Source organism: Sander lucioperca, chromosome 24 (genome assembly GCF_008315115.2).
Source record: "Sander lucioperca isolate FBNREF2018 chromosome 24, SLUC_FBN_1.2, whole genome shotgun sequence".
NCBI classification, from domain to species: Eukaryota; Metazoa; Chordata; class Actinopteri; order Perciformes; family Percidae; genus Sander; species Sander lucioperca.
Window position 1 is genome coordinate 13,292,074 of NC_050196.1, and position 26,308 is coordinate 13,318,381.

General features: G+C 40.5%; 1 protein-coding gene across 2 annotated transcripts; it reads right to left on the bottom strand.

Annotated features, from left to right (window-relative positions):
- Positions 1-10,901: 10,901 nt before the first annotated feature.
- ptger2a (prostaglandin E receptor 2a (subtype EP2)) lies at positions 10,902-25,788 on the bottom strand. 2 transcript variants are annotated; one of them, XM_031291917.2, is made up of 4 exons: positions 25,619-25,788; positions 25,102-25,298; positions 23,168-24,105; positions 10,902-12,664 (listed from the first exon to the last, which is right to left on the bottom strand). In XM_031291917.2, the coding sequence occupies exons 3-4, from the start codon at positions 23,996-23,998 to the stop codon at positions 12,386-12,388; spliced, it is 1,110 nt and encodes a 369-aa protein (XP_031147777.1). In that variant the 5' UTR covers positions 23,999-24,105; positions 25,102-25,298; positions 25,619-25,788; the 3' UTR covers positions 10,902-12,385. The 2 variants fall into 2 exon arrangements, with proteins under 2 accessions (XP_031147777.1, XP_031147778.1); XM_031291918.2 differs by lacking the exon at positions 25,619-25,788 and having other exon boundaries at positions 25,106-25,317.
- Positions 25,789-26,308: the final 520 nt, after the last annotated feature.

The window sequence follows — 26,308 nt, forward strand, 5'->3', positions numbered from 1 at the left end:
TTTCAAATCAGTCATGATGACATGATCTCCCTTCAAATAAACAGCCCACATATGCATGGCATAATGTCATTTGTCCAAAGCAGTTTTAATTTCATCAACCAGATGAATAAGAACAGTCAGTAGAATGATTTTTTTTTTTTTTTTTTTTTTTTTTTTTTTTTTAACTGAATCCATGGTAATAATTTGAAACTGCATTATACATCCTGGATATGAGAGCTAAAATAAAAATCATGTCCATAGCTCTGTGGCTTCACTTATCTTTATAATTTCAGTGGTTTGGAAAGGAGACACGACTTGCAATTAATAACATCGATTCATCCCTAGTGTGGCCACAAAAACATCAGTAGGAAGACCTCAGCAGCATCCGTCTCCCATCAGTCTCTGAAGAAGACAAATGCTTTCTTTCAGTAGACTATAGATCCTGGTATTTATTTCAGAAAGCAATACGATATACGGATCTCAGCACTAAACTAACAGGTTTAGTTTCGCTGAAACAGTTTGGTTAAAGAGGGAAAACAATTTTCCAAACCTCAGTTTGTGTGTGATTTCCCTTCAGGATTTGTCCCCAAGGTGCATGTGTGTGTGCGTGTGTATGCACTTGTGTGCATGTGTTCCTAGCGCTGCCCGTTTGCCAGGATTATAAAGTAAAATCAGTTATTTAAGCAGGTCCTGACAAGGCTCACTGTTGGCTCACATACAGAACGAATACACTTACACAAGCACACACCCATGTACACAAAAATGTGCACCCAATGAGAAAGACATCTGACATCTTGATTTTGTTTCCCTTTTTGGCCTAGCAGAGAATCTCACAGGAGTTGTTGGTTTATAGATGAACAGAAAGAGAAATAAAACAGAAAGAGAAAGGGAGAGTTTCTTAGAGCTCAGAGTTTGCTTCCTCATAGGAAGAGGCTGCCTTTGCTCCAGGTATTAGCCCATTGCTATTCACAAAGAGCAGGTAGGGAGACGGGCTGTTTCACAACAAAGCAGTGACTCAGGATCACCTACAGCAGATGAGTATATGAGTATAGGCTTAAGAAAATACAGAGGGCACTTTACATTTTCAGCTGGTCGGAATAAACTCTCAAACAGACCTTTTTAAGAGCTTAATAAGTGCGGCTTTTAAATAGTTGGTAAACAATGTTAGAGTGAAACTGGATGCGTTCAGACCTGGGACGGAGGAATAACGTAATCACCAAGAAGATCCCGTGTCTCCAAAATTCAGACGTTTTAGGCATTCAAATGGCAAAAGTAAAGTTCTTCACTTATTTTTCCAGCTTTTGTGCAAACTGCTTATTGCTGCTGTTTTGTACAGACACACAGACACAACTTCTCCCCTAGACAAGACATGTCGAGACCAATGACTTCTCACCCCATCAACTCTCATACACAAACACACACACCTTTTACCAAGTCAACTTTGGTCACTTGCTATTGCCAGTTTCTCTGGACTTCAGCTGTGTTGTTCATGCCCCGAAACTCTGTTTTTGTACTTTCCTCTCTGAACAGATGTATCCTGTAAGGGTACACAGCTCCATCTCCTCTGATTTAATTCCTCAAAGAACAGATTGCAACTACAGCTGCAAACCACACTGCTGTCGCTCAAGCTCTTATCAACTACTTGGCAAGGATTAGTCATTTAGTTAATATGTCATATCTGTTGTTTCATATTTTTAGCATAAATACCGACCAGGAACATGTCAAACTAATCAGTGTTGTGAAGATAAACATGGTACACACAGCCATGTTTCTTAAACAGAATCACCAGCGTCTGATATCAGTGAGGGAAGAGAGAGGGGCAATGACATGCAGCAAAGGGCCACAGGTCGGAATTGAACCCGCGGCTGCTGCGCCAAGGACTGTGCCTTAGCATGCTCAACCAGGCACATTGTTACACTCAAATCCTGTATAAGTGTATCAGCACTACAGTGTGAAAATACTTAAGTCAAAAGTGAGAGAGAGAGAGAGAGAGAGAGAGATTGATTTATTTAAGAGTTGGGTAATCCTCCCTCTGTTTTCGCCGCACTGTATTACCAAAGGGGAAAGTCCCTCTCTGGCTCATCCATCCTTTCTCACTGTCTCCACTCTCCAGCTCGCTCCCATTCTCTCTGTCTTTGCCAGTGTTTCTCCCAGAGGCACAATATTGATAATATTCTAAATGTGCATGTGTATGTTGACTTTTATATATTGTTACGACGCATGACGTATTTGTGCATGCATTGCTCGATCTGGTGTTAAAGACTAAAGTGTCCTTCAGCAAGTCGCTGATTGCTACCAGCTCCAGGGTTTCGATTGTGTAACTTGCTCTGAGGAAAACCCAGTTTGCCCAGGGGCATCAGTAAAGCGTGCTTTACAGTAACCGCAGCCTAGATGGCGCGTACAAATGTGACGTCATGGGATCGCCGTGACTATTTATACCCGTGCTGGTGGTCGCGACACTAGCTGCAGTCTTCTCCTGACCAGCGGTGGCACTAATGAGGAAAGGCTACCAACTTTGCTCTTTCTACGGACTAGAAGAAGAAGAAGAAAAAGGTAAACAACGGCAGAACTGACAGCAGCATTGCCGTCAATGCTTTGATTTGATTCGATGACCTACTTCGTCGGATCAAGCCTTTCATTCACCCTAAAAGAACTCATCTTAACCCAGTAAGTTTACAAGAGAGACTTGCAGTCACTCTGAGAGTCCTGGCATCCGGTTGTTGGCGAACTCGTTCAGGCCTCTCGTTTCCACTTTGTCGCACGCTGCTGAAAAAGAAAGAGCTGTGCCATGGAGCTGTGTCGATTCTGAACCAATCAGATCAGCTGAGAGGCCAGCATTTCCCAGCATGCCCTGGGTCCGCCTGGGTCTTGCAGTCGATGAAAAGCAACTGCGCTGCCTGCGTCTCAGAACTGCGGCCACCTTGATCTCGTGAGGTTGACGTCAGAGCAAGTCGGACGCAAATCTAACCGGCATGCATTGGACGGCGATCACCGGTGATCGATTCTGCGCAAACCTGGCTCATCTCGAACAAGTCTAATGATTGGCCGTCTGCTAAACCCCATCCCCTTAGTTACTGTTGCTACACCTTTCAAGCTTTCCATTCTAGCACGGCACATATGCAGTTTACAATGATAACTTAGTAGGCTAATATTTGAAACAATGAGACTTGAATTTCACACAAAAGTAGACAAAAGCATGCTCCTTATTTATAGCTATCGCCCATTTTATCAGCAGTAACTAGCTAGATAATTGTAGTATCAGCTTATTATGGTTACAGTCACCAGCTGAAACTAAACTTTCAGCTAAACTCTCAGTGTGGGAGCCAATATGCTCCTATTTCAATGTGTGTCAGTCCTGAATGGGGCTTTTTCCAGCGTAAATGTGACCTCACAAAATAAAGTACTGTAGTTAATGATGTGCTCCTTGACTTTGGAAATAATGCCAAGTCACTCCCCCAGTAAGCTAGTTAGCTGGACATGCTAATATTTGCAGCTTATGTTAGAACATATAAATATAGTGTTTAATCTTTTTGAAAAGTTCAATACTTATGGAGTTTTGTCCCTTTTTAATTTAGCAAATGTGTTTTTGTAAAGCTGCTAAATAAGTATAGCAGAATGGCTGGCAGGTAATAACGTCATTTTGACGTCACAGTGGCGCGCGCCACGTTGGATGCGTCTAGTATAATTCAGCTTTAACATCTCCGCTCTGCAGTTGTTGAAGCTGTAGATGCTGATATTTCCGTCCCCATAAATATGTTAGCAAGTTTGAAAATGAGGATGCTAAATAAGTAAGGAGAAAAACATACATGAATTTGGTCAGTTTTGCTTTTTTGGTAATCCTCCCTAAATCCATCGACAGCCGTTCAGAAGCTAAGAGACAGACACAAAACAGATGTTGAACATCCTTTCCACAAAATATTTTGGCGATCATTTTTACACTACAGTAACATCCTGCACTCAAGCTGGAGGAACAATACAATAGGCTCGTTCGAGATGAACTGCGCCTCGCCTGTAAAGTGGGCGAGAGCAGGTGGCAATAGCCAGGGGCGATGACAAAAATCCGCTGTCAAGGACTGTTTACAGCCGTTTCCAGCAGCCTTCAGGCTGAACAGGAAGTCACAGAAACACTCACACCCTGTTAGGTCCCATTTAATAAAATGTTATCAGACCCATATATCAGCTTGTACACAGTCTCCAGTTGTTTTAATTATGACAGAGTAGCTGTCAAAATTGCTCTACATGTGATCTGTTGCTGATTTTTATTAACAACACACTGTAGATGATCTGTAATCTGAACAGATTTAGTCTCTCTGACTTCTAAATATACTATCAGCCACACAGCATGTGTTCTGTACAGAATAAGCCTTTAAATCAGACAAATAGCAGTTAAAATCCCTCCAATTCAAAATCAATAAAGTTTATATAAAACGTCATCATGTTGAGTCGATTCTGAACCAATCGGATCAGCTGAGAGGCCAGCATTTCCCAGCATGCCCTGGGTCCGCCTGGGTCTTGCAGTCGATGAAAAGCAACTGCGCTGCCTGCGTCTCAGAACTACGGTCGCCTTGATCTCGTGAGGTTGACGTCAGAGCAAGTCGGACGCAAATCTAACCGGCATGCATTGGGCGGCGATCACCGGTGATCGATTATGCGCAGACCTGGCTCATCTCGAACAAGTGTAATGATGGGCCGTCTGCTAAACCCCATCCCCTTAGTTACTGTTGCTACACCTTTCAAGCTTTCCATTCTAGCACGGCACATATGCAGTTTACAATGATAACTTAGTAGGCTAATATTTGAAACAATGAGACTTTAATTTCACACAAAAGTAGACAAAAGCATGCTCCTTATTTATAGCTATCGCCCATTTTATCAGCAGTAACTAGCTAGATAATTGTAGTATCAGCTTATTATGGTTACAGTCACCAGCTGAAACTAAACTTTCAGCTAAACTCTGTGTGGGAGCCAATATGCTCCTATTTCAATATGTGTCAGTCCTGAATGGGGCTTTTTCCAGCGTAAATGTGACCTCACAAAATAAAGTACTGTAGTTAATGATGTGCTCCTTGACTTTGGAAATAATGCCAAGTCACTCCCCCAGTAAGCTAGTTAGCTGGACATGCTAATATTTGCAGCTTATGTTAGAACATATAAATATAGTGTTTAATCTTTTTGAAAAGTTCAATACTTATGGAGTTTTTTCCCTTTTTAATTTAGCCAATGTGTTTTTGTAAAGCTGCTAAATAAGTATAGCAGAATGGCTGAAGCATTGTGGCTAAGCTTAGCATTGTCATGATACTAAGAGCCTATGTAAGGCTTCTTTTGATGGAGGACAAAGGAGATGGCATCAACTGTTGTTTAGGCCTTTATAATACTCTTAGTAACCAGCAGCTTTTTCATATTGTTTGCTCAAAGAAGCCTTTTATGGTATTTATCTGCTATCTAGGGACACTCAACTAGGAAGCCCCCTAGTTAGATTTTGATGAGAACGAGTGCAGCCTTTAAGTCAGCTCTCAATTTTGTGGTTGCAAAAATCCTTACAATGTTACTGGATGTGATTTCTATGAGAAAAGGCCTTGAGGACAAATGAAGCAGTTTTAAAGGCTATTACAAGAAGAATGTTCCTTCATTATAATCAAGGTGAAGAATCTGACTTTCAAGTAGAAATCTAAAGTCGTGCTGGAAAAGCACAGCAACGAGGACTTTTTAACCCTTTTTGTTGCAGACCGGACTTTCTGATTGGTTATGTTGGCTTATCTAGATTGTGACTGACACAACTGCAGTTGAGATAGCATCGTCTTAATTGTTAGAAAATGTGTTTTGTAGACTATAAGACTTAATTGTTCTTTTGTACCTCCACTCCCTTTAACACACACAAAGCAGACATGTGACATCCACTCTAGTCTTGCATCAGTTCTAACTGCGTTCCCAAACATAAATATAAAAAATGCTAAAGAAGATTAGAGCTTGATAGTAACACCAATGGAACTATGTAAAACAGCTAAACACAGCTAAAGTCAACCACAAGATGCCAATGTGCATTTTGTTCGGACCTCAAAGCTTTACTTTTCTGTCTGCATGATGACCTGGATACTTCTTGCTCAAAAGTTGCTTTTACCTCTAGATCATGCATCAGTTGATGGCTGCAGAGAGAAGACATGGGCAACTCTCTTTAATATTGTTTTAGTAATTGTTTAAAACTGTAGTAGAATTAGGATAAAAAGTTAAGATGTGTTCACTGTAATTATTTTTTGTACAACAATGAGAACTATCAGAGAATGTCTTTTTTACAGAAGCTCATTCCTGGCAGACGTAAAGTTATAAGCTGTAACAGGAACCTGTGGCATTTCATCAGTCTAACACATTGTCTTTCTCAGAACTAGAGAGGATTACAGTTTGCATATGAAATAGGAAAAAATATTATATAACTTGTGTGTGTGGGCAGTTTTATGTAACTGGAATATCAAAAGTTGTTAACCGTCTTATTTCTGTTTAACTAATAAGGAAACCGATTAAAATCTACAGAAAGCTGAAACAAAAACTAAATACGTTGTTTAGCTCAATCTTTGGGCAGACTGTAAAAGTCTTCTGAAATGACTAAGAAGTTTTCTTTAACCCAAGATACAAACTTTTCCTTGCAGAGGTGGCAGATCAGAAGATGGATAAGGATAATTCTTGTAATGGTTGACTTGTTGATTATCCATCACGTTCAAAAATGACATTTGAACTGTAAAAAAAAAAAGTAAAGACATTTAAAAAAAAAAAAAAAAAGATCAAACTATAATATGGAGGCCCCCTTGCAGTAACTGTAAAGGGACCCCCTAGGGGAGATCCAAAACCAAACCTTGAGCCCCCCCAAACACTGAAAACTAATACTACGATCATAAACATCCCTTTGACTCTTTTGTCCGTCTGCCTCCAATATTATGGTGCCACTATCTGAAATCAGCAAAGAAATGTGCACGCTCTCACATACAAACACATTAGCTCCTTCCTTCCTCTGACCTAATCAAGACACAATATTATCCAATTAAACAGACAGGGTTAATCACCTAATCAATTATGTATAATAAACCCAGTTATGGCTGACATGTTCCTGATGTCTGGTTGGTCAGTTGGACATAATTGTTTATTGGTTGGACATTAATTGACAGAAATTAAGCAGGATATATAGTGCACTATGAGTAGCCTAATGATAAGGGGAAATTACATTCATTTCAAACTGTAATCAAATGACGTGTGCTTTTGACGGTGCACATTTGAGTCTGACTCAACACTTTGATCCTGTTATCCCATAATGGCCACAGTTTGATTGTAGGTGGTGTGAGTGTAGTAGGTAGGATGATGATGATGATGATGATGATGATGATGATGATGATGATGATGATGATTATTGATGGAGGACATTATTATCTGGACTCTGACCAGCCAGCACAGCTGTTTAGTGTGAGCCTAGTCGTATCTCATGTATCATTGAATACATATTAGGTAACATTTGTCGTGTCAATTTATACCTAAGATTTATGACTGTTAAATTGTGGAATTGTTTAATATGCTCTCTTATTGATTAACCTTTGCTATGAGTGGCTGTTCCTTTAACCTATAGAACAAATATAATAGACCATTATACAATATATGGAATGTATAATGATTAGTTTTTGTGCATGTGAATTGGAGAGAGAGAGAGAGAGAGAGAGAGAGAGAGAGAGAGAGAGAGAGAGAGAGAGAGAGAGAGAGAGAGAATGAATATATTTCTGGTGTGTGGTCATCTCTTTCCCCACAGGAAACAATGGATTGAATGTGAAAAGCAAAACACCAAATATCTTCAGAACAGTAATGTGATCATCCTCGTCCACATGAACCTCGCTCAATGTCTGAAAATTGAACTATAAACTACAGCTTTATGGTTTTAGTCTGTAGCCTTTTTGTTTTGTGGATAGTCATGCTGCTTTGGCTACTAGCAATTCTTTTTCTCACTCTACAGACAACAATCACCTGCACTACTGCTGATTAGCTGATGAAATGCTCAGAATCTGACAGTTCAAAGCCGAGATCTGAAGTTAAAGGTGCACTATGAGTTCCTGCATGGTTACAGCGCGATTTCATTTTTGTCTCAAATCGTAGGCATCTCTCCTTGATCCGCTAGCTTCCTGCCCCCTGAACACACTGTGAAAAAGCCCGGTCTCGGGAGACAACACAGGGGTCATAAACGTCAAACAAACACTAGGGGCACAGGCTGTGCACCAAAATACAACAAACCACGTTCCAGCCAATCACTGACAAGATGGTTGGGGGAGGGGGAGGGGGTTAGTGACAGTTTGTCATGACAGTTACTGAAATATGGGGGGAGGGGTGAGTTTGCTCTATTTTGTTTGGTATTTATTTGGAACGTCAACAGAAGTGACTTCATGCAGGAACTCATAGTGCACCTTTAAGACGTGGGGCGTGGGTATGTGTGTGTGTTGCCTGTGTGTTTTGATTCAGCGGTTGTTTCTAATTACCATGAATAATTTGAATTGGCCTATGGTAATAAAGTGTCACGAATGAAGAAAAAACACCAAAACAATGAACACATTTAGATCATAAAGCTGTGGCTGCAGGCAAAACAAATGAGCTCGACAGTTCTTGATTTCCTGTCTGCTCATACTGACTATAATTTGCGTGAAAAGGACCACATAGGCTGATGTGGTCAATACTCACCCTCAATACATTGGCCTACTTAGGTTAAAGCACAGCAGTTTGTCCTAATTATGGAAAACAACCCACGAACAAAGTGACGTCGAGGGAAAATTCCTCAAGGCAGACATGCAGAAACTGAAACACACACGTCTAATTGAAAGATGTGCCTGCATTCGCCACATCTGGAACCCATCCACAAGGTGTGTGTGTGTGTGTGTGTGTGTGTGTGTGTGTGTGTGTGTGTGTGTGTGTGTGTGTGTGTGTGTGTGTGTGTGTGTGGGGTTACGTAGCAGGCCGGACAGAATACGGTATGTTGTGAATGAGATGTTTATTTACACAAGCCATAAAACATACACACTCAGTGCATTCAGTTTCATCTACAGTACTTTACCGATTACTCAGTACAGAGTACAATACATCCAGATGGTGGCATTCTGGTTTGACATCATTACATTTCAGTGCTGTCTGTTTCTCACACACACACACACACACACACACACACACACACACACATTCTAGCATACGCACATCGCACAAGCGTGCACCTATTGTAGGCCTGTGGACACACAAGTATATTTATGGGAACTTGAATATTTGCAAAAATATTCATACACACACATAAACAACAGAAAAAAGCACTGACACAAACGCACACAGAAGCAAAACTCACACATAACACCCACAGGAAGCTGTAAGCCACTGTCATAAATACTGAACATTTTGATGCTGAGCTCAGAAACAACAACAGACCGGAGGCAATAAACAGCTGTTCTCACAACACAAAAGCCAAACAATACATCGTCACTGCTCACACACACACACACACACACACACACACACACACACACACACACACACACACACACACCACTTTCAAAAAAAGGCTTACAGCCCCAAAGTTTACCTGATACTTACACTTTTTCTGCCATCCTCTAAAATGACAGATAGTTGAGAACTTGTAGTTTTTTTTCTCACATTTTACACACACGAGGAACCAACTCTTTCTTGAAACTTGTTTTCTATTTTGAAAGATTTATGACCAGAGATCCCGCAGAAATGTGTAATAGCTTATTTTCTTGTCAGACACGTGAGCCATGTTTTGAATTTGAATCATTTAAAAGGAAGAGGTGCTGTCCTACTTTTAATTCCCCATGGTGTTGTGTAATTTAAACCAGTATGAATCCCTCATGTGTAATTTTTACCAGTGTACAAACTTAAACAAGTGGAGAAAATGACCTGCTTTTTCCAGGAAACTCAGTGGTCATCTGACAACAAGTCAGTTAGTCATTATAATATAATGAACCATGTAATAAAACCAGCGTTTTTTGGCTTTGCTTTAGTTGGCATTTGAACATGGATGTAATTAGAGACTGAAATCATGACGTTTTTCATCTGGGCTATTAGCAGCAATTTAAGTGGACGTCCTTTGTCCCATATGAATGGTGGTCCTCTTGAAAGAGACATTGAACAAAAATAACATTTCACGATGTTCCCTAATAAACCAATGCAGTTCAAATGGCACCTTGGTTGTAGAGTCGATAGATAAAAGTGAAGTGTGCTATCATTCATTTTTCATAAGGGTTACAATTACAGCCAGATTATGCAAGAATATTTACTCTCTGCTGTTAATTATATAAGAAGCAGAAGTTTTCAAGTCAAAAGGTAACTGTAGTCTCATATGAAGAACCTTTTCATAAAATGTTATTTAATATTATATACTACATACTGTAATGTACATATGAATGAAATATATATCATGAACATAACCCTTTCTGTGTTATCCCTTACTCCCACCTACTCAGAGTGACGTTTTGACTTATCTTGTCTCTCCAGGCTTCTTGCCCTTTGACCTTTCCAGCAGGAATTTGGTAGGAGTGTGAGGGGAAATGTTACCAAAGCAGACCAGGGGTTAGAGTCAGGGGTTAAGAAGCTCAGATGTGTGGCCGGGTTAGCTCAGTTGGTAGAGCAGGCGCATATATATATAGAGGTGTATTCCTCGATGCAGAAGGTCCAGGGTTCGAGTCTGACCTGGGTGATTTTCCTGGATGTCTTTCCCCTTTTATATCTGGCTGTCCTTTCCATTAAAGGCTGAAATGCCCCCCAAAACAAGAAGCTCAGAGGTGATAAGATAATGTTCTAAAGATGAAGTGTTCAAAAGAGTCATTCCCCAAATATCATATATTTAAGTCCTCATTTTCACTTGTATGAACATGTCTAGCTAGGCATGCTTCCTCTAGGCAGGATTTTTTTGACTGCTTTATACAATCACATGTTAATGTTGGTGGCCCAGTAACAACTGTTTGGAAAGCAGCATTTGAATCAGAGAATCAGAGACCCAAAGTCAACACAAGGGTTAAGTCATTGGTAACCTCCTTTCTTGATAGATGAATATCTTTAGTATGTTGCATTCTGTCACATCTCCATGCACAAGCTTCTCAACCAAACTTCTTTGTCTTAATACAATGTAGACAAAAGCACTATTCCAGGTCATCACAGAATTAAGTATTTCTTTCTCTAGCTCCCATCAGCAGCGTTTTTCATTTCATTAATTTAATTGGCATAAAACATAAGCAGCAAAGGAGGCAAAATGTTGAGCTTTCACACTTGAAATACACAGCTCAAGGCTTGACATTAAGTTTTTTCAGCCACCTGCTTGAGATGTCTTACTTGCCCGATAGCTAAACTTTCTTGTCTGAAATGGAAAATTTAGGCCAGTTAAAAATAAATGAAATCAGGGAATTGGACAATTATTATAATTTATTAATGTACAAAACATACAATTAACCTGTAGTAATTAAATAGCTTGGGCAATTCTAGTGGATTCTTTCAATTACTGGATGAACAGGGGCTTCTGGGCCTCTGGCTTTTTCACCTATTATGTGCAGTGTTTTTGACCTTTGCTTTTATCACGAGAATCCTTGAGATGATCAACGTGGGTCTTAAGAAAGCCTTTATCTATCCAGAATGATATAAGAACACTGACAAGTACAATACTAGACATACACTAATATTATGTGGCAAATGAGGGGCTGTATTTTTTAAAAACGTTATGACTAATAAAACTAAATTTAAATGACACAAATATCAACTTGTGATGTTGCTCTACCATGTCAATTTTTCAACCAGCGACTGCTGATATAAACTTACAAAATGTAAAAGGAAATATTCTTACACCCATCTTCCCTTTTAAACAAAAAAAAAACAACTATTTGTGATACAACTGTATACATTAGCGACAGTTGTTCAATAAAAGGTTTGAATTTTTGGCCTTTTTGCTCTACTGGGTTAGCTCGAAAAGCTGCGGCTCTCACTCACAAGATTACATTTATTTTTCACTTGACCGATCGGACAGCTGCATGAGGCATTCCACTTGCCCGAACACAGACTTTACTTGCCCTTGCAAAGCGTTAATGTCGAGCCCTGATGCTGTAGAGAAGTCGGTATGCATTCCACATGCATACACTTAGCTGAAATGCTAGGAGTGAATGGAAACACCCAGTAAATGGCAAGAGGCGCCCACCAGCTGATAGAACTGGTTAAAATGTTTGTCAGTTAGACAGAAAGGGCCATGAGCTAATGGAAATACATTCATATAAATTGATAAACCCTACCCACATGAGAGGGATGTCGTGGCCCACGAAACCTCTCCGCTTCATGTGATCACTAAGGAGAGCACGCTATCCAATTCAGTGAACAATAAATATGAAATAATAAACTACTGTTATGGTCATAGAGTTTCCACAGAGTGAAAATGCACCACGGGTGGGTGAGACAGTTCAAGGTTAGCCGGAGAATTCCCTTTGGCAATCGATAATTTAAAAATGGAACCCCTGGAGGTTTCCAGGGTGGCCCGGCAAACCGAAGCCCAGCAAAAGTGCAGCACGCTGGGGGAGAGGAAGATAAAGACCCAGGGGTCGATGATGGAGTTAATGGAGATGAAGCGCAAGGCAATCAGGTCCAGATTGGACTCCTTGGGGTCCGTTATGGAGTTGATGTACACCCGGATCTGCGAGATGGATAGAGAGAGGGAAGATAAAGAGCATGGAAAATGTGTGTTAAATTAGCTGGCATTGTATAACTCCACTGCTAACACCATCCTTGACAGGCACACAGACAGCCACATCCTAGTTAACATCCTGGTTTAAATCCCATACTAAACCCTCTCTACAGTAACCGATGAAGACGGGGCCAGTTTATGATGATGTGGGAGGTGAACAATAGAAATTGAAACCACTTATCCGTTTAAATGCCAAACTGATACTCATCATGCATGTTTAGACTAAACTTAAATGTGCAGTTTTTTTATGCGACTGATGGTTTTGTTTTGACAAAGAATGTAATCCGACTGTTGAGCACACGCTGTTGTTCGAATACATAAAAGAGAAAGTGGAGCATATCAGAAACCACTGATCTTTTCTTTGTTTCTCTTCCTGCCAGTTCAGAAAGATAATAATCTGTTATCAACTCTAAATGAGTATACACATTGGAAGATAAAGATAAACACTGGGTCCACTATTAGTCCGTGTTCGGATTCACGTGCCTCTCAGCCATGATCCCTCTCTATTTATCCTCCCAAGTATGACTGAACATATACGATCCTCTTTTAATTAATTCAGCTGTTTACACAGATGGCGTAATGCGTCTTACTCATGAGTAAATGCCATCCAAAGCATATTTTTATGCTTCAAGGTTTTTGATTCTTATTTACATATTATCGATGGTATGTTGAGTTGTAATTGCTGCCAAAATGCTGGTGATTTACCACATTCAAGGTAATTACTGCTTAGCGGTAAGTTAGGGAGCTCCTATATAATTATGATTCAGCTTTTTTGTTGAATTATAATATTTCCTTGTGGCCCTGTAGATTATGCTAAATAAATAGTGCTCAAAGACTGGCTGGTATGGCAAAGATAAGGAAACTCGTACATGCCAGTTACCAGCATCTCCAAACCAGAAAGACCAGTTACAGAGGTTTTGAGTGAGTGTCAGTGTGTACTTTGGGTTTTAGTCTTAATATGTTTGCTCAAACTAACTGTTGCATAATAAATGCTAGTAAATATAATAAAAAGTCCCGTTTGCATGTTCAGCAAAAAGCATACTCCCTGATCTATCCTATTCAGCCCGATTTTGACCCGACAGACACGTCACTACAAACGTTCAGAGTCATGCCCGATTATGAGGGTCGGGACCGACGAACGTGCGTCTTTACCTATTGTAGTGTGACGTAGTTAAAGATCAGCGTTCTAACGTCTGGGCCGCTTCACGACCAGAAAGTCTAGCATGTCAGAATATTTATTTTTTTCTGCCCAGTGTGACATGTTCTACGATGTGTTCCTTGACGTTGACCAATAGGAAGAGAGAGAGTGCTCGCCCCCTGAGAGTGCTCTCTGGCGCACACATGTACACATGGTGAAAAGACAGAGAGACACTATTGCTGCCGCCGGTGGAGCAACAAGATAGGCTTTTTTTTCAAGGCAGGGATCGCCCCGCTTCCCAGCATTGCACGCTTGTGGGCTTGCCACTGGCAGTTATCAGTTTTCTCTTTACTGACCACTGATAAGCAAAGAAAACAGGCTACACCCTCCGACAACCGCGATTGCAGCACCTGGATGAACGCTACACGTGGGGCTCCCGGATGTCAACACGGACCGTGATGGGTGGTGATGGCGTAGTGGATGTTGACACATGCCTTTGGTGTGGGAGATCCGGGTTCAATTCCCATTGCGATGCATCAACCAATGTGTCCCTGAGCAAGACACTTAACCCATAGTTGCTCCAGAGGCGTGCAGCCTCTGACATATATATAGCAATTCTAAGTCGCTTTGGATAAAAGCGTCAGCTAAATGACCTGTAATAATGGCGGCTCGTTTGGAAAACAATCTCTGAAAAGATATTTCACCACAATGTGTTTCTGAAAACATGCGAGAAATATGCTATGCAGTTGAACGGTCAGTTTAAAAGATTTTCGTGAGTTTTGACAGGCTGCCACTCCTTCAAAGCGTCAACATCTGAACTTGCGTGTGATCTTTACGACAGCACGCGATGATCGATCTGGGGGCTAGTCGGTGTCATACTTGTACTGTTGCCACTCTTGTGTTCAAGACACAGCAAGTATTTATGGAACAATGTCTGTCTAGTCTGACATAGTGCCTGTCGTGAAAGACAACAAAAATTGCGTAGTCTGATCCTGGCATTAATCCCTCATTCCAGAACACACAGGATGTTTGCAAAAAACCAGAGCGCGTCAGCAGAACAGTGAGAAATTCCGCTCCTCACTCACAGAGCTGCTCTTTCCCTCTGCTCCCTCGTTCAAAGCCGTATGGGTACGCCGCTCAATATCACTCCACGCACTGGCAGCATGGAGAGGAAGACAGGCGATAGAGCAGGAGATAAGATGACGCTCCAACATTTTAAAAATCCGCTCTGTGCTCCATCCAAAATCCTGCCGCTCGCACTCCCCGCTCGCTCACGCTCTGCTTACATGCTCTGCAGAGAGCGGAGTAATAATTAAAAGATGGTATTTGAATTACTTTCACAGGCAGCCTATGAATCATTAAGTAATGAGAACATGTGTGTATTTTGTGTTTTTAGGAGAGGCTGGGCGGCAGATGTTGAATGCTGAGGAAAATGAAATTCCCATGCTGATATGTAGCTGAGTTTGTTTACACTCTATGATACACAGATAATGAAAGAATCTTTGTTGTGAAATTGGGATTGTATCCATTATTGCTGTCTTAGTACTGTCCGTTACTACTATGTGCACAGTATATTCATGCACTAATGAAATCTCATGAAATCTTGAGCACTTTTTACATAGTTTGACATGTAAAGCAAATTTTAGCTTCCAGGTTAGGATGGCTAATAATTTACAGCCAGGTGATATAGAGCTCACAGGGTCTCTAAAAAGTAATTTTACTCTCTGACACTAGAACAATATTATAAAAAAGCCTACTAGATGTAACCATAATTCATGGTTAATACATTATTATTTGATTCGCATTTTGCCTAAAATCTGCCCTTTGCTCTGCCCCAAATCTGCAATGCTGCCTTTTTTTCTGCACCTGTATGACTTTTGCATGAGAAAACGTTGGACTACTTTACTCTCGATAATAACTCAATCTGCAGTCTGTTTGATTTCAAGTACCAGTACTAGTACTTCCAGTACTAACACTGCAGCAGAGAGGCTGCTCTCCACTAAGTCTATCTTATCTGCTAGCTCTAACGTGATATTGCTCTCTTATCCAGAGTGCAGTGCAGAAACTGGGATTTGTTTTTTTTAGCTCAGTTTTGTAATTACGGCATAGTTTAACCACTGTTTTCATTTACTTTTTTAAATATATTTCTATGGCATATTATTTTATATGGTACAACATATGTCAGAAAGTCAAACAGGTTTTAAAATGTTTTGACCAAATATGGTCACTGGGTTTTGCCTTCGTAGAGCAGAATAAGAAAAAGAAGAATGATTTAATTATTTTGTGTCTGGTTAAAATATGGCAGTGAAATCAGCTACTGCAGCAATTGGCTGAAATGAAAAGCAGTAAACTCCTTGGGCTGATGTCCACAAGGTTGGGAACCAGCGCATTAATAATAATAACAATCCATGGAAGCTATGACTAGTTCACAGGTTAGAAATCCCAGCTGCTGGTCTCTCTGGGGATCAGAGAGGAACAATATCCAGTTAAATGTGAAGGGGGAAGTGAGCTTGCAACAGGTTGTAATCTGTTCTCTTATTCCTTTCTGCTGCATTTTCTTTTCACTTTCTATTATTTTCATGTCTGCCTTCCACAAACACACCCCTTTCTCTTGAATTTCTCATCTCCATCTCTCCTCATACTCTTTATTTTTCTTATTAACTGCCTCAGGTTGACTCCCTTAAAAGCACCAAATTTCCTGAGATGGCAAGGGTTGCACCAACATTGCCAATTTAATTTCTTTAGTCATACAACCCAATGACTGAATTGTTGCTATGCTACCTTTCTAGCCAACTACACAGCTGCAAATGGCACTGAAGAGTCTTGCTTAAGGGCACATCAGCAGCTGTTAGTTTGATGGGTAAGAAAGCTCCAGGAAAATGGTAATTGTTGAATAACTCATTCAGGAATATTTATCTCACTGTAACCACAAAATCTGCCTACAGTTTAAAAATACAAATACAAATCAAACAACTGAGGTGTGCTGTTTTTCTTTTTCATTAGTGTAGAACAGCTCCATTATATGTATTCCCAATGTCCTTAAAAAACAAAACCACACGGATCATTACTGTGATTAGTGGGAGGCCTTGCCATGTGTGTGTGAGACAAAAACAGAGTAGGCGAAGGATCGTGTGTGCGTGTGGAGACAGGATTTTTTTGTTTAGACAGGCTCAGCCATAAAATCCAACTCGCGCTGTGAGCCACTTCTCCTCTCTCAGCACCAACAGGAAGCGTAATAGAAGTGTTAATGTGAAGTGTCTGTAAGGGGTTGATGCTCAAAAAACAAAACAGTCCTCCGTTTAGTTTCATTTTTAATCTGTGTGCTCAGCAAATACGTGAGTCAGAGGTTATAATCTCTCTTAATATCTGGTTATTGCTGTATGTCAGTACGTTTTCCACAATGTGAGAAACTATTCTAAATCTTATGTTAATTTGATCTAACACATGTTAATATTTCAGATGCATGCTTGTCTGTGTCCACATGCCTTTAACTCTAAAGGCTGATTTATGCTTCTACATTAAATCTACGCCGTGGCTACGTATGTAGGTACGTGGAGATGCCGACACTAGTGGCCTAACCGTAGCCTGACGTGCACCTCTAAAAAAAATGTAACTACACGTCGTGGCGACGCACGTCACTTGGCCGTGGCTTGGTAGCGTTGCATTTCCCCCGACTCATTTCCAGGTTCTCCTTTTCAATAAACAACTATAAATAACTTTTCCTGCTGCAGCTTTCCAACCGTGGTCAGAAAGCACAGGGGAGACACTTTGTTTCTCTCACTATGACTCTCTAGAGTACTCGCTCTGAAGCGAATCACCGTCACTCTCTCCCTCGCTGTACCACACACTCCCCACGCACACACACATGCCGGCCCTGCTATTCTCTTAAAGAGTTCGACGCACACACCAGCGCACAAGTATAACCTTCAGGCCACTTAAGTAGGCTACGGCGAAAGCTCTGCGTGAAGCTTCTGCACAACCATAAATCTGCCTTAAGTTAGGGGTAGGGCTGGGCAACATATCGATATTGATATGAGACTAGATATCGTCCTACATTTTGGATATTGTGATATGACACAAGTGTTGTCTTTTCCTGGTTTTAAATTACAGTAAAGTGATGACATTTTCTGAACTTACCAGACTGTTCTAGGTGGTGGGTGGGTGGGTGGGTGGGTGGGTGTCTGGCCTTTTCAATTTTTAATGCAATCACAGATAACCGGAGGCACATCATCAGCCCCAGAAGACACAGCAGAAAAGTGTGTTTGTGTTTTGTTTTTTTTTTGGGAGGGGGTGGTGTCACATTGCTGGCTGGACACCCATGAGTGTTTATATAAGGCTCTTAATAAATTATGCACTTGTAGTATTGCTTTGTATGCTTAAATGTGTAGCTTTAGCAAGTTTGTGACCACAAAGCAAATATAAAAATACCTTTTTTAAAATTTTAATACAGAGCAATATACTGGGTACTGTTGCTACGCCTGTCAAGCTTTCCATTGTACCACTGTAGGTATGGAGTTTACGTCACTTACTGTCACTGGCAGATTTTATCAGCTGTAGCTAGTTAGATGTTGGTTAACTCTGTGAGTTTCTGTTGCTATTTTAAATCTAGCAGCAAGTCTGCAGCAAGTTGTGAGAACACATTTTTCTCTGCGCACTAGTTCGCAAGTTCTTCTTCTATCTCTTCTGTTAGTGTCTTTAAAGAGGCCACCGATGTCCTACAGTATGTAATGCCGAGAAAGCAGAGAATATATTTTTGTCTTCATCTAGATCATAAAGAAAGGAATCGGGAAAGGAAATTCTACATGAGGACGGATGTTCCTTTAAAATAAGAGACCACATCTCCCTCGGCATAATCACTTAGTGTGCGCTTTGAATGAAATATGGTAAAAGGTTTTCTACATCTTCCTGCAGGGCAACAAATGGAAATGTCTGCCAATAAGTTAATGTGGCCATTCTGTGGAAATATGAGGAGAGATTAATGTGACAGTCACAAGTAAGTGATTCACCAGTATGTATGACATAGTATTCCCATAAGAAGAATTTATCATATAGGACTGACATTAATGTTGTGATGACTTCTGCCTGCAGTGGTAAAAGGTCTGGTTACTGTCGCTGGATATCTAATAAAGAGAAAGTAAGACAGACATGTACATACTGTATATGCCTATACACAACCTAATGAATAAAAAGACCAATGTACTGACTTGTAGTCTGTGGGTGGAAAGATGAGAGAAAATAAACTGGGGGTGTCTGCCAAATGTAACACTCATTTAGATGCTTTTCAATGCTGCCAGAAGTTTAAATCAAGAGTGATTTAACAAAAATAAAGAAACAAAAGCCAATGACTCAATTTCTACTCGACATGGCAAACAGATGTCATGAAATAATGATTGTAAATCTGATTTGACAACACATCACCAAATGCTCACAGCCGTGTCAAACATTGTTGCGGCAGTTGTGGATAATAATCCTGACATTCCCTGGTGGGAAAAAAAGCAACATCTGATATTGATATATTGAAATTCGAATTATCCTCAGTTTTCTTCTTCCTCGCTTCTGTCTGTCCTCGTTTAACCTCACCGAACACGAGTCAGCTATTTGAATCAGCCTCCTGATGAGGCAGTGAAGAAAGCCACTGTAGTAAGCTGATACCAGTGTCCTTTACCAGCCAATAGTAGTCTACACCTGGTACACAGTGTAAGAAACCATCACTTTTAAATGGAAGCTCCATTGTGTAATTTTTTGAGTTGATTCTTAGCAAAAAAAACCTTTTTTCTTTCACAAATATGTGCTCATTCATGTGTAATTACTTCCACCAACTAATCAAAGTATTCTCGTAAGCGTAGAATCTGCCATTTAGAATCATTCAGAATACATATGAGCGAGTCGCTCGGATGACGGCCGCCATGTTGCTCCTCCATCTTTAAAATACATTAGCCAAAGAGGGACATACCTCCGCCTTTCGCACTTTTACACTCAGTGGCACCGTGATGGATGCTAGGGAGGGGGAGAAGATTACTCGCGACTCACTGCCGGCAGATTTGAAAGCCTGTTGAAGATGGAGGATCACGCCTATTCTCTAGGACATGTAACGGAGTCGCCAAGGAAGTTATGAAGAGAATTAAAACGACAACGCGACAGGCAAAGCAAACTAGACCTAAGTTCATATTGGAGTGGCTTTTCCAAGATGGAAAAAGCTCATAAGGAGCAAGGATTTTAAAAAGGGACGCCGAAGTTGCCTGCTGTCTTCTCAAAAGGTAATTCTGCCTATTTATGTAAATTCAAAGTTCTATAGTTGCTTGGCTAACTATAGCGTGGTTGTGCATAACGCTAGAACAACATCTAGGATACTTTTCCTTGCGTCAATGATGAAAAAGTAATCATATGTGTGGTGATTTCCCTGCCAGACAACTCACGTAATGGAGTTGTAACACAGACTACACAGCTACAGCTAGAACAGCTGCGTGTAAACAATGGAGATACTAAGAGTTAATTTCTGTTTCATTGACATTGTTCATACTGCTCAGAGAAATATATTAAAAACACAAACTTATGTTGCTTCTCTCCTACACTGTAAACATTGCCTTACACTATTAATCTCTGCGGCTAGTCTCCTAAAGAGGCGTGGCAGTGACGAAGCCCGCGTGACACGGATACAGGAAACAACTCTGAGTTAGGGCGTCTCGGTTCTAAACGGTCTCTGGTTCAGTAGTGCAGATGGCTCTGCAGAGTCGCGTCATTACGACTTTATGACTTTTCATAAACAGCTGAAGGAGCAGCGGTGCGCCGCAGCTGAATGTATATAGCGGAAACCTTGGTCTGGCAAATTGATTTTCCTCACCACAATAGGAGGTAGAGGAAATAAGTTAATTGCATCATTAGGTAAAACTGACCCTGCCTCTTCGATTTCAAGCACTTTGAGGGCTTTGTGGCATCATAATGCAGGTAGTAGCTTTTAGGTGATAATTTGTTGACCTATTTTAATACAATCCATTTCCACTATCACATAGAGGAGGACATAATCTGTGATACTGACCGTGCCTACTTGGTATAACGTTTAATGGCTTTAACTCTTGCACACATGTTTAAAGGTCAAAATATACTTATTATATACGTGATTTAACTGACTGCATTGACAGCTCTAATTTGCTCATTAAATAGTTTGGTCTGTGTTTGTGATGTTGTGGATGCTTCTAAATGAGGTGTTAATATGGCAGTCATCATTGCAGAGATGACTGTATTTCAAGCCACAGCTGGGATGCAGCAGCGCACAAGATGGCACTTTCATTACTGCTGTAAAGTGGCCAGCATCATATCCTGCTGGGAAACTTATTAATTTAATGTGTGAAATCCAAAGTGATGCTTTCAAAATTGAGGAGGTTACACACACATTGCCCTGGAGTCTTACTGAGACAACATGGTTAATCAGTGGAGGATGAGTCATTGGTGGGTTGAATTTGTACTTCGGTCCATCCATCCAGCTATCCAGCCTTCTTAGTCTCAAATCAAATTTCTGGCTAATCTATCAAAACTGTTTTTTACTAGCCAAATCAACTAGAAAAATGTCAAAGTTCACTGAAATTAAAACACTTTGTGCCAGCACTGTCATTAGCTTATCAGAATCTTGTTTTTATATAAATATATCTATTTATATTATATTATATTATATTATTATTTGATTGGCTCAGGTTGCTGGTCCTGCCTATCACTTTATACATCTCCTGTTTATGATTGATGAATGTACTGGACAAAACGTTGCCTTGGCTATTCTGCTGCAATGGGGTTGTTATTGCAGTCCATCATTTGTGCAAGAAACAGGCACAGGAAATGATTTTTAGGTCAATCTCCCAGTTACCCATTAGTCACAGATGATAGTTTTGTTGTTGTTGCTACATTGAGACTAAATGTATCTGAGACAGACCCTTCTCATTACGGTCTCTGTCCAACTTGCTTTCTGATGACACAACTAATCAAATCCTGGATTCTTCAAAGGACATTTATAATTCTGCGTACTGTATGTGAAGTCTGCTGTTTGTATTACCTTCTTTGCTGATGATGCTAAAACAATTCCCCTAACTTAATTTACTAAAATGATTCTTGGGATCTGACTCTCCACCTGAATAAGCGTACACTGTTTTCTTGAAAAAAATACAGAACATTTATCAGCTTTTCCTGTGTAGTTTCTCTGGCAACTTCTCTATTTGTGTAAGTAGTAATTATAAAATGGTGATTTAAATATCCTTTAAACTCAATGAACTGAGAAAATTCAAATAATCTGAATATGTGGATTTTGATCCGTACTGTACAAAAACATTTGAAAAACTCAGAAGGTCTGAGTTATTTTACACTACATTGACATGATGTCTATATTTAAACATCTAGTGTTTATAACTGGCATCAAAATCAGCAGGTGAGTCAGAAACGTGTGAATGGTATTAGAAAGGTGTTTCCTGTCTACAACTTGGCATCAGAACAGCCCATAGTCTATTGTATTATTTATGAATAGTTACGTGTCGACAAAATGCCACAAGTGTGCGCACAGTTACATGAATACAAAATATGTTCTATTACAATCTAGTTCATTTGCAGTGGCTAGTTGTAACTCTCTGTAAATGGATATATCCTAGAAGGAAGCTTTTCTGACAATTTAGGTCCGTAGGTTTCTGATTCCACGTAAAAACATGCATATTCTTTATCTTATTTAAATGCATGTGTTTTTAATATTATGCTTTAATCACTCTATCCACCCACCCTATTGAGCGCAAGAAAATGGCCCAATTTCAAGATTCCTCATACTGTATATACACAAACTATTTTCTGTGCAAGAGTTTGATTTTTAAACAAGACTGTATTAAACAAACCCTATTTATGTGGCTTTCTATGAACTTGTAAAGCCAAGCAATACATTAATGTAATATAATGTAATATATACATGTTCCAGATATGTTGTTTTGCTGGCGGTGGGGTTTGGGGGAGCCGAACAGCAGATGAATAAATGTGGTGACCCCTGTGCATCACTGTTAGGTAAAACCCCAGTCCCACAGGACACATCATCATGAAACTTAATAATCAATTTCTGCTTTGACTCTTATTATTGACTAACTGACCCATTGAGCTCATTAACCCCTACTAAGTCAGTTAACTGCTGTTGCATTCAGTTAGTCCTTATCGAGTGGTTTTGCCCTAACAAAAGTAATGAAATGAATGAAGCCGTCAGTGGTCAACCTGGTCATATTACCTTGCCTAAAAACTTAAGTGTGTATTTTTACAGAATGGGTAAAAGCATGTGTGTGAGTTATCTGCGGCCATCTTACCACCAGAGGCATTGTGCAGATGATGAAGATGATGGTCATGAAGACCAGCAGGATGAGATGCTCCACCTCCTCAGCCATGGACATCGCCCTGCGCTCGCTGTTGGATCTCTTGGTCGCCATCATCGAGGCACCGTTCCTCCTCCGCCGTTGGTACATCCTGAACAGCTGGTACACCACAAACCCGTTGCACACCACTATGGCCAGCACCAGCACTAGCATCAGAGTGGCGTAGAGGTTGGCGTAGACCTGGTCCTCCAATTTCTTAGGGTTCATTTCAATGAAGCACCACGTGCCAGGGCAGTATTGTACATATTCTCCAAATCCCGCAAAAGGGAGGAGACAGAATAACATGCATAACACAAACAGCACCGGGATTGTGATATAGGCACATTTCATGGTGACATAACGGCTGTACAGGTAGGGGTACCCAATGGCAAAGCACCTCTCTAGTGCCATAGAGAAGAGAAGCGACATGGTGGCCAGGCTGAAGAAGGTTATGCTGACACCAAAGTATGAACACACGCTGTGAGAGTTGGGCGACAACCCCACCAAGGTAGTGTTGCGTGAATATGACAGCTGCACCAGCGGACTGGTCAGGCAGGTCCCTGCCAGGTCCGTGACCACCAGTGATTTGATGAGGACGTGAAACAGCGAACGTCGCCTTGTTTCTCCGATCCTAGTGTCTCTACGTCGCCGGATTTCCAGTATCACCAGGGCAGCCACGTTACCAAAGATGCCTGCGGCAAACATGATGGCACTGATCAGCGGGCTCGGGCTCTCGGTGGGTTTGATGTGGGCATCGCTGCGACATGTGTTATGATCTGGTTCCATCGTTGCTCAAGACTGGCTGGATTTCATTCGAAAAAATGTCTCTGCTTCAAAAAAAAAAAAAAAAAAAGAGTCAGAAACCTGTCCTTAAAAAGTTGTCTGCAGCCATCCTAGTTAAACAGAAAAGAAGAAAGAATATATCATATTTCTTCAATTGGTCGACGCACAGAGTATGAATCGGCAACTATTTTGATAGTCTATTAATTGTACATATCAGATTAACAACATTTTAGAAGAGAAACTTAGTAAAAAAATGACATTTGTTTACTGAGTTTACTAATGATGCGATAATCATTTTCAGATTTGCTAAGACATGCTTAATGCTTCATAGAACCAAATTTAAAGCCAATTTAAAAACCAAAGTTAACCAAAAATCAGCCACAGCCAATGGATCCGCTACAGCTCGTCTGTCTGTTCATCAAACCCAAGATCTTGGCCGCCAAGAAAATTGTATTGTGACTGAACTTTAGAGAAGGCTGCATATGAGTCCTATGTTCCAGCATTTTTCAAAATAACACTTCCTGGCAACATTTGTTTACTTGCCACTCAGTGGTCTGAGGAGATCCTGCATCATTTTGTCAAGGATGTTTTCTAGTGTCCCTTCCTTTCAGACTCTGTTTTGATTCAATGTCAACAACGTGGACTAGACACACCACTCTAATTCCATGTTTGCAAGTCTTTGTCTAACTTAACTGATCCCAAACATACACAGAAAAGGGAGAACATCTTCGTCCTCATAAAAAAGCAACATTCAGCATATATGGAACATTCCAGGGCTTGAACTCTGTTACAGTAGGAGTTTTGGAGTTGTGAAACTCAATCGCTGTTCCTCTTTTGTCACACCAGTTAACATAGTAGCTGACAGACTAAACATTCTGACTTTTCACACATTGCCTGCTCAAATTTGCAGTTGTGCTGAATCATTAAGAAGTGTTGCATGAGATAATCTTTCACACTATCTTATCTATCTAAGCAGCTGTTGCCTTTCTTAGGAAAAATACCCCTCTTGGGAATGTGAGTGTTCTCTAACTAGTAAATATAAGCAGCACATAATAACAGCACACATCTGTTCCACCTGCATGTGAGCCTTCAGATAAATGACTCACCTACTTGCTCTGTTTAGTGCACGGCGTCTCCGTTCAGGTAATGCCTGAAGGTTAGGGCTCCAAATGTCACTGAATCGGTGTCTTCCTCAAAACGCAGAAGAGAGCTCTGACAGATGTGTCCAGGTGTTGGGTCCGTGGACGGCTCTTTGTGTTTTGTAGAAGATGAACGCAGATTTTTGCGTCAGTTGCGGTGTTAGCTGGATAATACGATGAAATCAGACGTGTAAGAACATTAAGTTATATTACATTTTCTGAATTGACTATGAAAGACTTTGTTCTCAGGTGTATACAACACACAGAGCGCGCTGACTGAGTGAGACAAATCGCAACGTAAGTAGTTGTCAAAGTTGGATTTTGAGTGTTTTTTCAGTCAGAAAGGACATTATACAATGGCAAATGTTCTATAGGGAGTTTTGCTTTAAGGTCGCTCCGAATGAGAAAACAGCGCGAGGCAGTCTGTCACATCCGCGTGGTTTCAACAGTGGTGAAACGCGCATCCAAATAATGAAGTTCTCACCTATTTCATAACTTGCTCCCCGTAGTGTAGACTTTATGTCCGTGTTTTACAGTCCAATATATCCGTATGTATCGTTTGTTTCACTTATAAAGCCGCTCTGGTTAAGTTAAGTTGAGGTATGGTGAGGGCGAGGCGCGCGGGACTGTGAGGTAGGGATGGATGGGCCCGGGGTACAGGGAACGATCCGGTGACGTCACACGAAACGGGTACACCCATCCCAACTTGTATCTTTTCAGCGAGCTCCAGCCTACTCGATAATACCACTCACCTCAGCTTTCAGCTATAAAGAGTAGCCTATGTCTAGACTCTAGACCTGTTACTGATGCAGCCTGTAGTCATATATAGGCAATTATATATTAATAATATATGCCATTGAATACATGTTTTAATAATTCCCAATTTAAGTATAGCCTATGTTATAAAATATATTTGGCTTCGAAGAGTAAAACTAGGCTACTGGTCCAATTAAAAAGGGATACACATACATTATGTGCACAGTCACAAAAAGATTATTTTAAATATAGTTTAATCTACATTAAAAAACAGTGCCATTGAGATTTCTCAAATGGTGTCAAATTGTTTGTTTTGTCCAACCAACAGTCCAAAACCCTAAAATATTATATTGAGCATTATATGAAACCACACAAAAGCAACATATCTGTCCACAGGAGAACTGGAAATGTTTGGCAA